General features: G+C 42.8%; 1 protein-coding gene across 3 annotated transcripts in view; it reads left to right on the top strand.

The window, feature by feature from the left end:
• The window catches only part of LOC121270820 (PH and SEC7 domain-containing protein 1-like), a 149,705-nt gene that overhangs the window by 117,634 nt on the left and 17,055 nt on the right, over positions 1-15,016 (top strand). For all 3 annotated transcript variants that reach the window (XM_041176279.1, XM_041176278.1, XM_041176280.1), the window contains one exon: positions 10,003-10,046. In XM_041176279.1, the coding sequence (XP_041032213.1) occupies positions 10,003-10,046 (44 nt within the window). The remainder of the gene's footprint in view (positions 1-10,002; positions 10,047-15,016) is intronic.

The raw sequence follows: 15,016 nt of genomic DNA, 5'->3' as shown, positions 1-15,016 counted from the left end.
ATTTGTTTGTGCATATGTTCGTATCCCCTTAGCTTTGAAAATTGCTTTTTGAGCCTATCAGCTCATTCGTAATTATATAGTTTAACTGGAGAAAATTACAGAGGAAATGGCACAGGCATGTTCCATCTTGCATCCTCTTCCTTCAGACTTGAGGGGGCTTTGTGATTGACTGCACCGCCTAGGGGTATCATGTCTAATGGGAGGGGGTGAGACGATAATTTGCAGGTGCAGCTTAACAGGCGCCTCAGCCGGATCTGTTTGCTGTTGCTTAGGATGAGGGTTCACCAGCATAAGGATACCTGTGACGTAGAGGGATCTCTCAGGTGTACCTGAGGGAGGAGTTACGTCTCTGGAGGCTTTGATTTTGTTCTTGTGTTTATGCCTCTGCATGTCGATAGTGGGTCATTAATCAGTGTGTCCCTCTTCCTCTCCCACTCCCTGCTGACTCCCCGCTGACTGGGTAGCTCTTCCCCCAAGAAAATTGTTTTGGGTGAAGTGATGATTCATACGCAAACATGCTAAGAGAGTAGGCAGCTTGATTCTAACTACCAATGGGACCAATCTTCCATGTCCTGGAAAATAAAAGATGTTTCCTTTTGTTTTCAAAGTACAAACAATAGATTTGGAGTTATCTAAGACCATTGTTTTCAAACTTTCCTAAGTGGAAAAACTATCCCCAGATAGGGACCTACTTGCAGGGGCTGCATACAAATATGGACACACTCCCAGTGACTTATTGCGAATCTCAGCAGACATCCTGAAGCACTCCCAGGGACATTAATTTTTACTTTTTCATGGGACGCAGGTGTCATTGGCAAGTCCAGCATTTGTTACCCATCCCCAACTGCTACAACTGAGTGGCTTGCTAGCTCATTTCAGAGGACAGTTGAAAGTCAACCACAATGTGTTAGGTTGGGAGTCACACATGGGCCAGATCAGGAAAATTGATTTCCTCCCTTGTACAAAGGGAACCAAATTTTTTTTTTGTTAGTTTCAATTTTTAAATAATTATTTTTTAATTAATCAGATTCAATTTAATTGCTACCAGTAGCTGGGGTGGGATTTGAATCCATCTCCCCAGAGCATTAGCCTGAGTCTTGGATTACAGGTTTAGTGATATTAACATTATACCACCGTGTCCCCTTGAGTTCTGGTCTAACATCTGTTCTGAAGTCCATCAGCTAGCGAAATTAAACCAGACCTATCAATGCTGTGCATGTTCTTATCAAGAAAATAGCATGCTGCTTGTCAGGAAATTTACAAAAATGCATAAAAAGAAAATATGGGCGCAGAATTGGGTTCCCTAGGTTGATGGGACTTTGGCCAAGGGTTCCAATGCAGATCCCAAATCCGTAGGTCGCACTTTGAAAGTTTCTGGTTTAAATGTTGTATAATCACACATTGCTCATTTTCACCAGATGTGACCATTTTCTATTTCACACATGAGTTCACGAGCCTTATTCTAAAGTTAAACTCAGCGCAGGTGACCTGGGACACTTGATTATTTTCTGATGCACTTATTTCCGAATCAGCTCTGCAAACTAACTTAAATAGCAGCGTCACAGCACAGGGTTGCTATGTTCATTAACACTCTTGAGAGTTGAGGGTAAGTTTCCATCCATACTTGGGAAAAACAAAATACTTTCCTTAAGTTCCGACAGATGCGTTCCTTTCAGAAAATCCCATAATAACGAACTAGTACAGCAAATATTTCCCTAGCTACCAATGAACAGGAGATTTAAAATTAATAAAATAATTTTGGAACTTATGTCTTCAATTTAAAGCTCCCTCTCCTACCGTAGTTCAGAGTGCGATTGATGTACGCAGTCAGGAAACCAGCAAAAAATGCATTTTTAAAATTAAATCTCATACTTCAATACTTTTCTATGGTTCACTGTCTCGGAATGTTATGTTCCACTGATGTTGCCATGACTGCACTTTCAATAGGCCTATGCTGTGCAATCAGACCTAGCCTCATTACAATTTCTATGCAGGCTTGATAGAATGTGCTGTGTGATCTAAAGGCTATTCAATCCAATGAGACCAGTCACTTCAATGATTGATGACCAATTTTCATCATTATCATCCATTTTGCCGAATTTACGACAGATCTAACTTTGGAGAGGAGAAATTCCAAATTATCCCTGTGACCTCCAAGACCCAACTCTTAAGTGTCATTTGATTTCAGAACTTACGTTACTAATCTCTGAGTTTTATTATCTGGTTGACAGCCTCATGGGCCTAACTGAGCTGGAGCTGCAGTGTGTATTAGATAGGTGCTTGTTCAGTGGGTTGCAATCTTGCCTCCAAGAAAAGAGATTATGGGTTCAAGCTCATAATCCAGTGCTTTACCGAGGGACTGCTGCATTGTCAAAGGGTGCGATCTTTTGGGTGAAATGTTAAACTGATATCCTGCCTATTCAAGCAAATGTTAAACATCCCAAGGTAATGTTTGAGGATTAAGGACCTCTCTTAGTGTCTTTGGCCAACAGATAACCTTTACAGATAATCAGAGATTCCCAAAAGTATTCCCAGCACCGTGGATAGGGAGGACCTATTCCCCTTAGCAGACAAAAGCAAAATATTGCGGATGCTGGAAATCTGAAACAAAAACAGATAATGCTGGAAAAACTCAGGAGGTCTGACAGCATCCGTGGAGAGAGAGACCGTGTCATACGGACTTGAAATGTTAACTCTGTTTCTCTCTCCACAGATGCTGCCAGACCTGCTGAATTTTTCTAGCATTTTCTATTTTTGTTCCCCTTAGCAGCCAGTTCAATGACCAGGGCTCATAGATTTAAAGTAGTTGGCAGAAGGATTAGAGAAGAGTTGTTTTTTTTCATCCAGAGGGTGCTGGGGGTCTACGCTGCCTGAAAGGGTGGTGGAGACAGAAAGCCACATTCCATTTAAAAAACACTTGGATATACAGTTGAAGTGCTCTAGCCCACTGGACTATGGACCGAGAGATGCAAAGTGGGATTAGGATGGATCACTCCTTTTTGGACAGCCTGGACACGATGGGCCAAATTGCCTCTTCCTGTGCTGTAAACCTTTCTGTTTCTAGCCAGGCCTCCAACGATAGCTGGCAGGAGCCAGCGGCACAGGGAATTTCAGCCTCTTGTTCTTTACGACAACCGCAATAATTATAAAAAGAAATCTGTGCCATGTGACACCAATGAATGTGCCAGTATACAGCGAGCATGGTCACAATACAGTGTACCTGGCCTAGAATAAAGCACACAAAGGCAAAATACTGCAGAAGATGCTGGAAAACCTCAGCAGGTCAGGCTGTGCAGAGGGAAACCAAGTTAACGTTTCAAAAGGTGAGATCCCTGAAATGCAAACTCTAGAATAAAACATGCTCACTCTGGTGTTGTGTCCATATTTTGGATAGTGTGTGTGGCAGAGTGTATATCATGCACGGTGTAGCATGCATTATACTTGGGTTGGTTTGTGGCTTGTATAGTTCGGTATGCTGTGCGTTCCCTCTGGGGTGCATTACTCATGGAACACTGCGGCTGAGGGACACAGAATTCCTGGGATTGGGGAAAGCATTGAGGACCAGTTAAAGGTGGGAGCCGGGGGGTGGGGGGGGGGGGGGTGGGGAAGGGGTGAGGTTCAGGGCTGCTAATCGCATCGCCTACTGTGCCAGTGTCTGACAGCTTTGAGTTGTAGCATGGGGAGGTTGGGTGGTGTGGGTTGGCTGATAAGATACCCTTCTCAGTGTGTGGTGGAGGTTAGCACCGGGTGGCATGGAATGTGAGCATGCCTGATAATTAAGATTAATGAAAGCACATCACTTGTAAATCTATGTTTTTTTTTAAATATTTAAAAAAAAAACCCAACCTACGTATATAACCAGATGTTTCTCTATTGAAGCTCTGAGCATTGCCCACAGTGCTAATTAGGAGCTGACATTTGTGTCTGACATTGGAAACACTCAACGCCTACTAAACACTACTGCACAGTCACTAATATCAGTGAGGAATAGGTGACAGGATCCTCCCCACAGCATCACCCATGCTGCTTGTATAAGGAAAAGGGTGGGGGGGGGGGTGTTGCGGGGTGAGCTGTTTTTATGATCAGGCAAAGCCTGGGTTTGCATGTTAATTTACTATCAGTCCCAACCAGAGGCTATTGATCGGTTGGTGTAGATCTGCTATAACTCTGCTCTGCGCCGTGCAATTGCTGTGCGTGCGTGTGCAGTCAGCTCCTGGCAGCCCGAGTGTTGCCGTGTGCATCTATTGTCAAAGTCTCCTGCCAGAACGAAGCATGATCGGACTGAATAGCGTCCACACCGGCGAGAATCTGCGGCCCCGCACGGCAGCGTCTGCCCGCTACAACCGGGATTACTGCGGTGCTCACGCCGCTCGGTACCGCCCGCCGCAGCGGTCGAAATCCCTGAGAACTCAGGGCGTAGCGAAACTGCAGAGTAAACAGAAGGTAAGGTCGGCGTAAGAGGGAGACTTGGGCAAATTTGCACCATTAGCCGATGGATTTTTTTTCCCTCTCTTTCTCTCATTAAACCCGATGGGGCTGCAATTTTAAAAGCGCTTTCGTGCCTCTTGTTTTGAAAGGGGCGCAACTGTGAACAGAAATGTAAGGAAATTGGGAAACTTCAAACTATTATGCCAGTCACATTCTCTATCCCGTGTGTGTGTGTTTGACCAGCTCCTGGTTTTATTAAATCTGGACGTGTATTCAATTAGGATCGCAGAAAAGTCAGAAGTTGGGGAATTTGGAACTGTTTTCCACCCCCTCCCCCCAGCCCACCCCCTTTTGCGCCAATCGTGCTGCGGGCGTTGAAGCGGCGCAGGTGGGCTTCCGGGAGAGGGGCGCCCAAGTAGAGGAAATTCAGGCACGGGCGATCGCCTGCTTTGTTTTTGCTGCATTGCAGCATAATATTAAAAAGGGCAGAAACTATTATGGGACCGCAGCTGAAAATCACTGAAGTTCCAGAGCCCGGGATAGTAGCTTCAGTTCCGCCCTGGGAACTGTTGTGATTTCTGCTTTAACCTTCTGTTTACTCTGCCTGTATGCAGCACAGCAGCAGTAGTAATTCCTTGCAGCATCCCAGGCGGTTGTTGAATTCCTGGGCTTTCGCAAGAGCACAACCCAGTCGGTCAGTAACTGTGATCTCAACCCCGGGATTCAGTCACAGTCTCCATTCAGCTCCACTGGTCTGCTGGGTGCAGTGCACGCCCATTCACATTATACTCCTTTCCCTCAGATTGTTGCTTTTGCTTGTGGCACTTGCAGCTAGTTCGAGATGTGACGTGGGAGAGTTATAGTCGGTGGCTTTCTGTACCCCCCCCCCCCCCAATGGGCTAGATTTTGTTGAAAAATTAACAGCCTCTGAACGACACCAAGGTGTTATTAACGCACATATTGACCTGCAATTTGCGATACCTGTGAATTGCAGATCACCGCAAGTTGCTGACTGCTTTGTCCCACTTCGCTTTTAGGTTGCCGGAAGTGGCAACTCATGTTTAACCTGTCCATGATTCAACTCTTCCAAGTACAAACCCGTTTCCATCTGTTTCAGATGAAGTTACATTATTTTTTTCATAGTTTGCTATTGTGAGATTTGAACTCTTGATCTTAGGGTTACAAGCCTAGTACCATTACCACTTGGCTATTTAGGCCAAGCCCAAATCCATGTAACTCTTTTGAGTACAAACCCGTTTCCATCTGTTTCAGATGAAGTTACATGTTTCATAGTTTGCCATTGTGAGATTTGAACTCTTGATACTCTTTTGAGTAAACCTGTTTCCATCTGTTTCAGATGAAGTTACATTGTTTCATAGTTTCCCATTGTGAGATTTGAACTCTTGATCTTGGGGTTACAAACCCAGTACCATAACCACTTGGCTATTTAGGCCAAGCTCTGTCCATGATTCACATGAAGCTATTGGCTTTGCACATTAAATAGCCATTAAATTCGTCACGGAAAAGTTCAAACTAGTAACTAGCCCTCAATGATGTGATAATGGTTAATGATTGCCAGTCAGCTTTTCTCACCACAACTGGAAACATGGGAGATTCATTCCTTCAGGCCATGAATTATTTTAGGATTATTTTAGTTTAGAAGTGTCAAATTTTGTGTTATTTTTACTTTCCCTTTCTGTCCCTTTACTCTCTTAACCCAATATTTCTTTCTCTCTATTTCACTTTCTGTGGCTGATTTTATGTTGAATTCACTCACTCTCATTCACCGTCCCTTTCAGTTCTTCCTCTGTTGTTCCAAGTGTTTGTGCTCAGTGGGCTGTTCACTATTCAGAGTATACAGTGACCCATTCAGATGGTTACCTGGAGGTTTATTGCGTAGACATGAATTGGCACTTGTTTATTTATTACCTTCCCCCTTTTCCATTTGATAATGATTTAAATTGCATTCACCATCTTGGTTATGATACCGGGAGGGGAAAAATCAGAGTGCAGATCACCATAGTCCTGATCCAAGATTGTACCAGTAGAACAACTAGTCACTGGTGTCAATGGGAAATATATTTGCTCCTGTTTCATTAGGATGTCAAGGAATATGGAGCAAAAACAGGTGTTGGAGCTGAGCTGCAGATCAGCTGTGACCAAATGGAATGGCTGAATGTTGGTCATTCATTAACTGGGATGTGACTGCCACATTTGGCTACACAAGTCACATTGTTCCCAAGTAGTTCATTGCATGAAGCACTTTGGCAGTTTAATGTGATTAGATGCTATAGATAAACAGGTAACATCTTAGTACTGTGTGCAGTTTGGATCAGCACATTATGAAAAAGGATATAGAGGCACTGGAGAGGGTGCAGAGAAAACTTACAAGGACAATATCAGAATAATGCATGGGTTTACATATAAGGGTCACTTCTCTCTTGAAAAAGGAAGGCTGATGGGTGGCCTAAGAGAGGTCTTTAAAATTCGGAAAGATTTTGTTCAAGTAGATACAGAGAGAATGTTTGCTCTTGTGGGGAAGAGCAGAACTAGAGGCCGTCAATATAAGATAGTCACCAAGAAATCCAATAGGGAATTCCAAGGTAACTTGTTTACACAGTGAGTGCTGAGAACATGGAACTTGCTATCACAGGGAGTGGCTGTAGCGAATAGTGTAGATGCATTTAAGGGGAAGCTAGACGGTCATATGAGGGAGAAGGAATAGAGGGAAATGATGGTAGATTGAGATGGTGAAAGATGGGAGGATGCTCAAGTGGAACATGAACACCAGCATAGACTGGTTGGGCTGAGAAGCAGAGGAACAGGCCCATATGTCCTATGTAATCTGCAGTGACTTCCTTTGAGCCCTCTACCACTCTCACGAATGGTGGTAGCAGTGTGGAACTCTCTCTCATGAAACACTGCAGATGCTAGCTCAATTTAAGATTTTAAATCTTGAGATTGATTACCTTTTTCGCTAGCTAAGGACATTAAGGGTCACACAGCCAAGGTAAGTCAATGGAGTTGAGGTACCAAATCTCATTTGGCTCGAACAGGCTTGAGGTGCTGAATGACCTCCTCCTATTTCTATAATGCCACTGGAAATATGTTCATACGTAAACTGGAGTTTACACCAACTTTTTCCAAAACAGCAACTGGGTTTTCCAAAACAACAAGCTGTGAAAAAATTCATCCCGTTTCTGTGCCAGAGTTTACAGTAAGTGGAGCTACGGTGATATTTAATGTAAACTTTGGCTGGTTCGTTTGGCTTAATCTGGATGTTTCTGTTTTGGGGTTTTCAACCAGTAGGGAGCCCAATAAAGCATTGTGTGACATATTGAAGACTTTATTATGTTAGACCTCATGCTATGTTGTTACAGTGTCTCGCTTAGCTCTCTAAAAACATTGCTGCTTTTGCCAAAGGCTGTGATGTTTCAGTGAGGTTGAGTAATGTGTCTAATTCAACAGCAAGATGAAAAAAATGTGTGTTGTCAGTGATTGTTTCAGTGTCTTTTATAAAGGGCACCAATCAAAATGCAGCAAAAACTCAAGGAGGACTTGAACATCGGTGATTGGGGCATGGAATATTTTTCACATGACTCGGCCAAGGGTCAGCATTGAGCTGCACCATGCCAAGTACAACAGGGGGGTTGGGTGCCATGTCAAGCTCCTTGCATTTTATCCTGTGAATGGAGGGTGACTTCCATTGTTCACTATTTGTAGTGACTTACTCTACTTCTTAGCAAAATTGCAGATGTGCGTGCAATAAAAAGCCAAACACAGGACTTCGTCCTAAAGTGTCCCTCTCCACCACATAAGACCACCAGGGTGAAACTTGATACACCACACAGAGGGCAATTTGGTGTCCACTTGTGCTGTATTTCGAGAATATTTCTACTGTGACCCACACCCCACTGTGTTGAGACTGCCCAATTATTTTCAGCTGAGAATCCCTACAGAGGCAGAAGACTTGCCCCAGCAGTCTGGAATAAATTCAAATCCCAGTTGCAGAGATGAAGGGGAGAGTGTGCGAACCAACTGTGTCACCCAGTCCTCTGTGGAAATCCAGTTCAGCAAACCAAAAACAGACTCTTCCCAGGAGGACAGCAAGTGACTAGGTACACCATAATAGTGACTCATTATCTTTCTCTATGGAGATCACCTTCACTGGAGCATGAACTTGTAACTTATTCCATAAAGTGTTTTGGAGGTGTCCAGGGATCTGTAGGAGAGCCTTATGGAAATTAATTTTGGACTAAAGCCATGAGAAAAATGAAGATTGTTTATACAAAGCAGTTGGGGCAGGGATGCTTTCAAATGTGGCACTTTTGTCTTGATTGACTTTAAAATAAAATGTAACTTGGTATCCTGCACATGCATATACATTAACGGGGACTGCGCCATTATTGTCATTCCTTTTAATAGGCAAGGATGGAAAAAAAAGCATTTCATGCAGTAGCATTTCCCAAGTTCTGGAATCCCACTTGCCCAGTCAAATATCCAACTCTATTGGCCAAACATCCACCTCCCTCAGTTAAACATCTTTGGCAGAACAGGCTTGAGGGACTAAGTGGCTTACTCCTGTTTCTATGTTTTACTGTCCTAACTGACAACACCTACACCTTTTATTACATGGGTCAAAATCCTGGAACTCCCTCCCTAACAGCACTATGGGTGTACCTACACCACAGGCACTGCAGCGGTTCAAGAAGGCAGCTCACCAGCACCTTCTCAAGGGCAATTAGGGATGGGCAATAAATGCTGGCCCAGCCAGTGACGCCCACATCCCACAAATGAATAATATATTAAAAAATGTTGTACTTGGTTGAGTTTGTCGGAGAGTTTCCTGTGTGTTTTCTGTAACGGTTGGGAGTGAAAAATAACCCAGAATCTTGTGGAAAGTTGAGTGATATTTTTAGATAGCCAGTGCCTTTGATACAAGCAAGCCAAACTAATGGTGTTGCAGAAATCCAGGAGAATGAAGCTGTGAAGGAAACAAGTATAGAATCTGTTGGTTCAGTGTGTGAAAAGCACTTTTAAAAGAACATTCTCCACTGGGTAGAGTGATGAATGGATAAGTTCAGCAGCTCTTTAAGCAGAGATTTGCAAATGGAAAATTCCCGTCCCAGTATAAAACAAAGTTATTGAAAGCTTGGTTAGATGTTTCCATGGAAAATTCACGACAATATTTCAACATGGTTTCACATGCTGTTTGTAAGAATGTTTAGGATGAAAAATGAAGAAAGTCCTTTACATCTTCCTGAATACCAACCCTACCATCTCCTCAGTATAATATTGCTGTTCGGTTCTCGAGTGGACATGACCTCCAGTTTAACATCACACCTAAATGTAACATCTAGGACAACATGGCCCTCTCTCAATACTGCACTGTAATGCCATTCCAGGTTGCTCAATTCCTGGTTTGAAGCTTCAAGGTGTAACCTTCTAACTCTGATGCAAGAGTAGCTAAACCAAGCTGACACTCTGAAGCTATATAAAGTTAAGTTTTTGCAGGATTTTCATTATTCATCATGATGCCTCTCACATTCTCTCTCCATCTTTGTCTGTCTGCAGGTTTTGTACAGCTCGATAAAAAATGAAAAATTACAGTGGACAATGTAAGTATGGAGCATCTGTCTCGAGTTCTTGTTACATTACCACACCAGGTTGTAATTTACTGTCAGTTAAAATCAGATGATATTGAGGATTTCACTACATGTTCCCAGGGACCGACACGCTCCTGGGGACCCCCTGCAAATACTGACATGGGCTCCCGTGACACACGTCCCCAATTTCTGAAATAAAATGCTGATAAGTTAACATAATACAGGGAACAATCTAGGCTCTGTGGACACTGTTTTCAGGACACCTGCTACTCTCCTCTCCCAGATTGGCTGAAATTACACAGCTTCATAGACCTCTGAGTATAGCTCAGTTCCTCTGGTCTTCACTGGACCTTGACTGGCAGAAACACTCGTGATCATTCATCGTTATCTGTTTTCTAATAGCCTGCATAGCTTAAAGGAAGCAGATAGGGTTCGGTTCTTGCTAATTGCATTGGGTCTCTCTGCCTTGTAATTGATGGTGCATCTGATGGGTTCAAACGATGGTATCAAATTAGCAATCACACATGAATTAGAAAGATTACTGTCTTGCAAATTGGTACAGGTGGGAGATGAAGAGATGGCTTTTAAGTCATGTTCTAAATAAATGGAAATAGCTGTACTCATGCTCTGAACATCTATGTGTTAGATTTGTATATACTAGAGTGTATCTCCCATGACATTGTTCAGGGTACATCAGGGGATTGGAGTGTTTTAGGAACATCATAGCATTGAACCATAGAATTATAGAATGATACAGCACAGATGGAGGCCATTTGGCCCATCAAGTCTATGTAGGTTCTTTGAATGAGCTATGCAATTAATCATGCTTTCCCCATAGGAACGTAAGAACAGGAATAGGACATTTAGCTCCTCGAGCCTGCTCCACCATTCGCCTAGATCATGTCTGATCACCTACCTCAGTCATGTTCCCGCACTCTCCCCATATCCCTTGATGCCATTAGCCTCTAGAAATCTATCAATTTATGCCTTGAATGGGCTCAATGACTGAGCTTCCACAGCCCTCTTGGGTAGAGAATTCCAAAGATTCACCACCCTCTTGAGTGAAAAAATTCCTCCTCATCTCCATCCTAAATGGTTTGTCCCTTATTCTGCGATTGTATTCCTTAGTTCAAATATTTATCCAATTTCCTTTTAAATAATTGCTATTGAATTTGCTTCCACCGCCCTTTCAGATAGCGCATTCCTAGATCACAACTTGCCATGTGAGAAAACGTTTCCTCATGTTGTCTCTGGCCCTTTTGCCAGTCGCCTTACCTCAATATCCTCTGGTTACTGACCCTTCCGTGCCTGGAAACTGTTTCTCTCTATTTACTCTGTCAAACCCTTCATGATTGTGAATATCTCAATCATATGTCCTCTTAAACTTCTCTGCTCCAAGGAGAATAACCCCGGCTCCTACAGTTTCTACACATAATTGAAGTTCCTCATCCTTCTCCCATTCCAATAATTGTTTTTTTCAAACCGTCTCCCTGTATTATATTGCTGCTGAAATGTAACTAATGTTAAACATTGAGTGAGCTCATGCATGGGGTACTTTAAGAGGCTATAGAATTTGTGGCTCAGTGTTTTGTGCTGTTGCAGAGATTGAAAGTTCCAAAAGGTTCACTTCTTCTTGGTTATGCTTCTTCCTGCCCAAATCGGACTCTGAGAGTTTGCATTAGGCTGTGAGGAGGTGTTTGATTGTGACAGACACAAGAGGTGTGATGTTCAGAAATTGTGCACCTATGCCCTAATGTCTCCTTTTTTAGCTCGGGATAAAGTGTTGTCTGATTTATGCTCCTGTGAAGCACCTTGGGTCATTCCGTGGATTTAAAGACACGACATAAATACAAGTTGTTGTTTAGTAGTTATCTGTGACAGGTCCCTGTAAGTTTAGTGGGGGTAGTGGACTGCTGTTGCTGTCATGTCACACGTCATGGGACATGTATCAAACCACAGGGAATGTGCAGTTGCCCTCTGGGAAGGGAACTGTGTTTTTAAAAGGCCAATTTAGTGCAGAGGTGCCCTGCCACTGACATACACATTGTGTGAGCTGTGGTTTTTACCTGCTGGTGAGATCATTGCCGACTTTTGATTGATGGAAATGATGTCAATATGAATGGTTCGAGGCTGTCAACCTTCATATAGGGCTTGGGCAGCCCTCCTCTGTGTGAGCGGGTTTACTGACGTGTGTCAATCACTCGACTATGTCTAGAAGTTGATGAGCAAAGGTCACTGCTTTTACTGTGATTAAAGCAAAGTCCAATTCTGTTTGCTGGGATTATGACCAGTGTTTTCAGGATGGAAAGATCTCAAGGTGCAAATGCACCCACTCTCCATTGAAAACTGTGAACTAGCAATCTTGCCATTGTGTGGTTGGGGAGATTTGAGTTAGCAGTTTTGTTATTTGATTTGTCACTGAGTGCAGCCTTCCTGGTTTTCAGTTTGGGAGGTCATTGGGTCATCCTCTTGATGATTTTAGCTGGTGCGTTTTTGACAAACTAGCAGACACATGGAGAGCATGTGTAGGTTTTTGTCAAGCCCCAGCAGATAGCACTCAAGTGAACCTGGGCAGGACGTGGACAACCAGGGCACCTGCTCTGTAAGTGGAACATAATGGACAACCTGAAGTGCAATTGTGACCATGAGTCCTAGAATATGGAACACATCACGTCAACTCGTCCACTGAGATGTTTTGCTGCAGACACATCACTTTTCCATTGTGTATCTCAGGAGACTATTGAATGGATAGGCAGGTCCCGATATAAGATTTTCTTGTCATACAAAAGCAGTAGTAGTAGTACTCGAATAAGGGGGAAATCCCCTCTATGTCCAGTGCAGCTTTGTCAGAGATCACACTTCAAAGTGTTAAAAGTACAAAGTAAAAAGAAAACTGGTCATCTTCTGCTGGTTTCCCTGCCTTGGAGTGTTCTCTCCAGGGCAGCACTGACCTTTGCACAGTCGGATGAGACATCAGACCAAGGCCCTTTTTCCATCTTGGGTGAATGTAAAAGAGCTCATGGCACTATTTGGAAGAAGAGTAGGAGAATTATCCCTGGCGCCCTGGCCAATATTTATATATATCACATTGTTGTTTGTGGGATGTTGCTGTGCGCAAATTGGCTGCTACGTATGCTGCTTTGCAACAGTGAGTACATTGTTCAAAGTATTTCATTGCCTGCAAAGTACTTTTGGATCTCTTCAGGTCATGAAAGGTGCTATATAAATGCAAGTTCTTTCTTTTGCGCCTAGCCTTTTACTGTACCTGACCTATTGGTGCTTGAGGTCATCACCAGGTGAAGTGTAAATCCCAGCACTAGCTCCCCTCAATCTGATCAAAATATTAATTGGAAAAGCTCTTTCAGGCTCAGGAGAATTTTTATTAAACCACTTATAGTTTGCTCTAGTGTCTCTTCCACCCTTGGTGCAGACTCCCAGCTGTTTCATTGTTCTGTACGTCATAAAGCCTTCCCATCTTATTTCAGTCATTCAGTCTTCGTCAAGTGCAGTACAACGTCACATGTAATTATCTAATTACTTTTCACAGCTACCGTCCTACAGTTTTCAGCTCTGGAATTTTAATAAACCAAGAGCTTTTGAGAATCTGGTCTATTATAGCTCATTCTGAAATCTGTGTTGTCAAGGTGACTGGGAGCTGTGAGCTGTGGACAGTTGAGCAGCTGCTGAATACAGAATATTAATGCAGAAAAATAATTTATTGCTGAATAATAAATATTACTGAAATGCTCGTTGTCAGTACGACTGCTTATTCATCAATAAATTATTCGACTTATTATGTTGCCTTTGGCTCCTGGAGAAAATATTAATAGCATTTCAGTTACAATCTGCATTGCATTAGGAAAGGACATTGCATAGAATCATGCAACAGAGCGGAGGGCCATTTGGCCCTTCATGCTTGTGCTGGCTCTTTGAAAGAGCTGCCCAATTAGCTCTGCTCCCCTGCTCTTTCCCTTTAACACTGCAAAATTTCTTTCATCAAATATTTATCCAATTCTTTTTAGAAAGTTACTATTGAATCTGCTTCCACCGCCCTTTCAGGTCACAGTACGCTGCATTAAAAAAAATTCTCTTCACTTCCCTTTATTTCTTTTACTGTTTACCTTAAATCTATGTCCTCTGGTTACTGACCCTCCTGCCAGTGGAAACAGTTTCTATGTGTCTACTTTATCAAAATGCCTCATAGTTTTGGACACCTTATTAAATCACCACTTAACCTTCTCTGCTCTAAAGAGAATATCCCCAGCTTCTCATATCTCCACATACCTGAAGTCTCTGAGTAAAAAGGAAGCACAATATTGCAGATGCGGGAAACCTTTCAATAAAAAAAGATCAGAAAATGTTGGCAATTCCCAGCAGACCAGGCTCCATCTGTGAAGAGCGAGAGAAACAGTTAACATTTGAGGTCTAATTCTCCTCTGATGATGCAGTTAAGTGACTCTTTTACATAAGTCCAGAGGCAGATGTGTCTTGCTGCATTGAATAGACTGTGTATTGGCATTAAGTAAACACTCGTAACCTCTGGGAGACAGAAAGCGCAGATTGTCATTTTTGATGTCGAGAGTATAATTAGCAGTACACCTAACTGGAAATATAGCCTGGAGTCTCCAAAGCAGTGTGTGGGTTGGGGGAGGGAGAATAATGTGTGTAGGTGCAGTGTAAGTTAGTTTAGCTCATTTTTTTACTCTGGTTGTTTTGGATGTAATTTGGTTTTCTTGAGGCTTATTACTATAAATGCAAGTTGCTGTTGTCATCACCCCCACCCCCACCCCTTCAATGGAAAACAAATGTGTTTGAAGTTTGGAAGAAAGTTAACTAACCTTCAAGAGTGCAGCCAACTTTGTTTCAGTGGTACACCACCTTATCAAATACTTGGATCAACCATGAGTTGCTCCAATGTTATAACCAATTCAGACTGAAAGGCTGGAAGTTGTCAGCCATGGCTCAGTTGGTAGCACTCTTAG

The sequence above is a fragment of the Carcharodon carcharias genome, chromosome 28, assembly GCF_017639515.1.
Source record: "Carcharodon carcharias isolate sCarCar2 chromosome 28, sCarCar2.pri, whole genome shotgun sequence".
NCBI classification, from domain to species: Eukaryota; Metazoa; Chordata; class Chondrichthyes; order Lamniformes; family Lamnidae; genus Carcharodon; species Carcharodon carcharias.
This window is presented reverse-complemented; position numbering and strand designations above follow the sequence as displayed.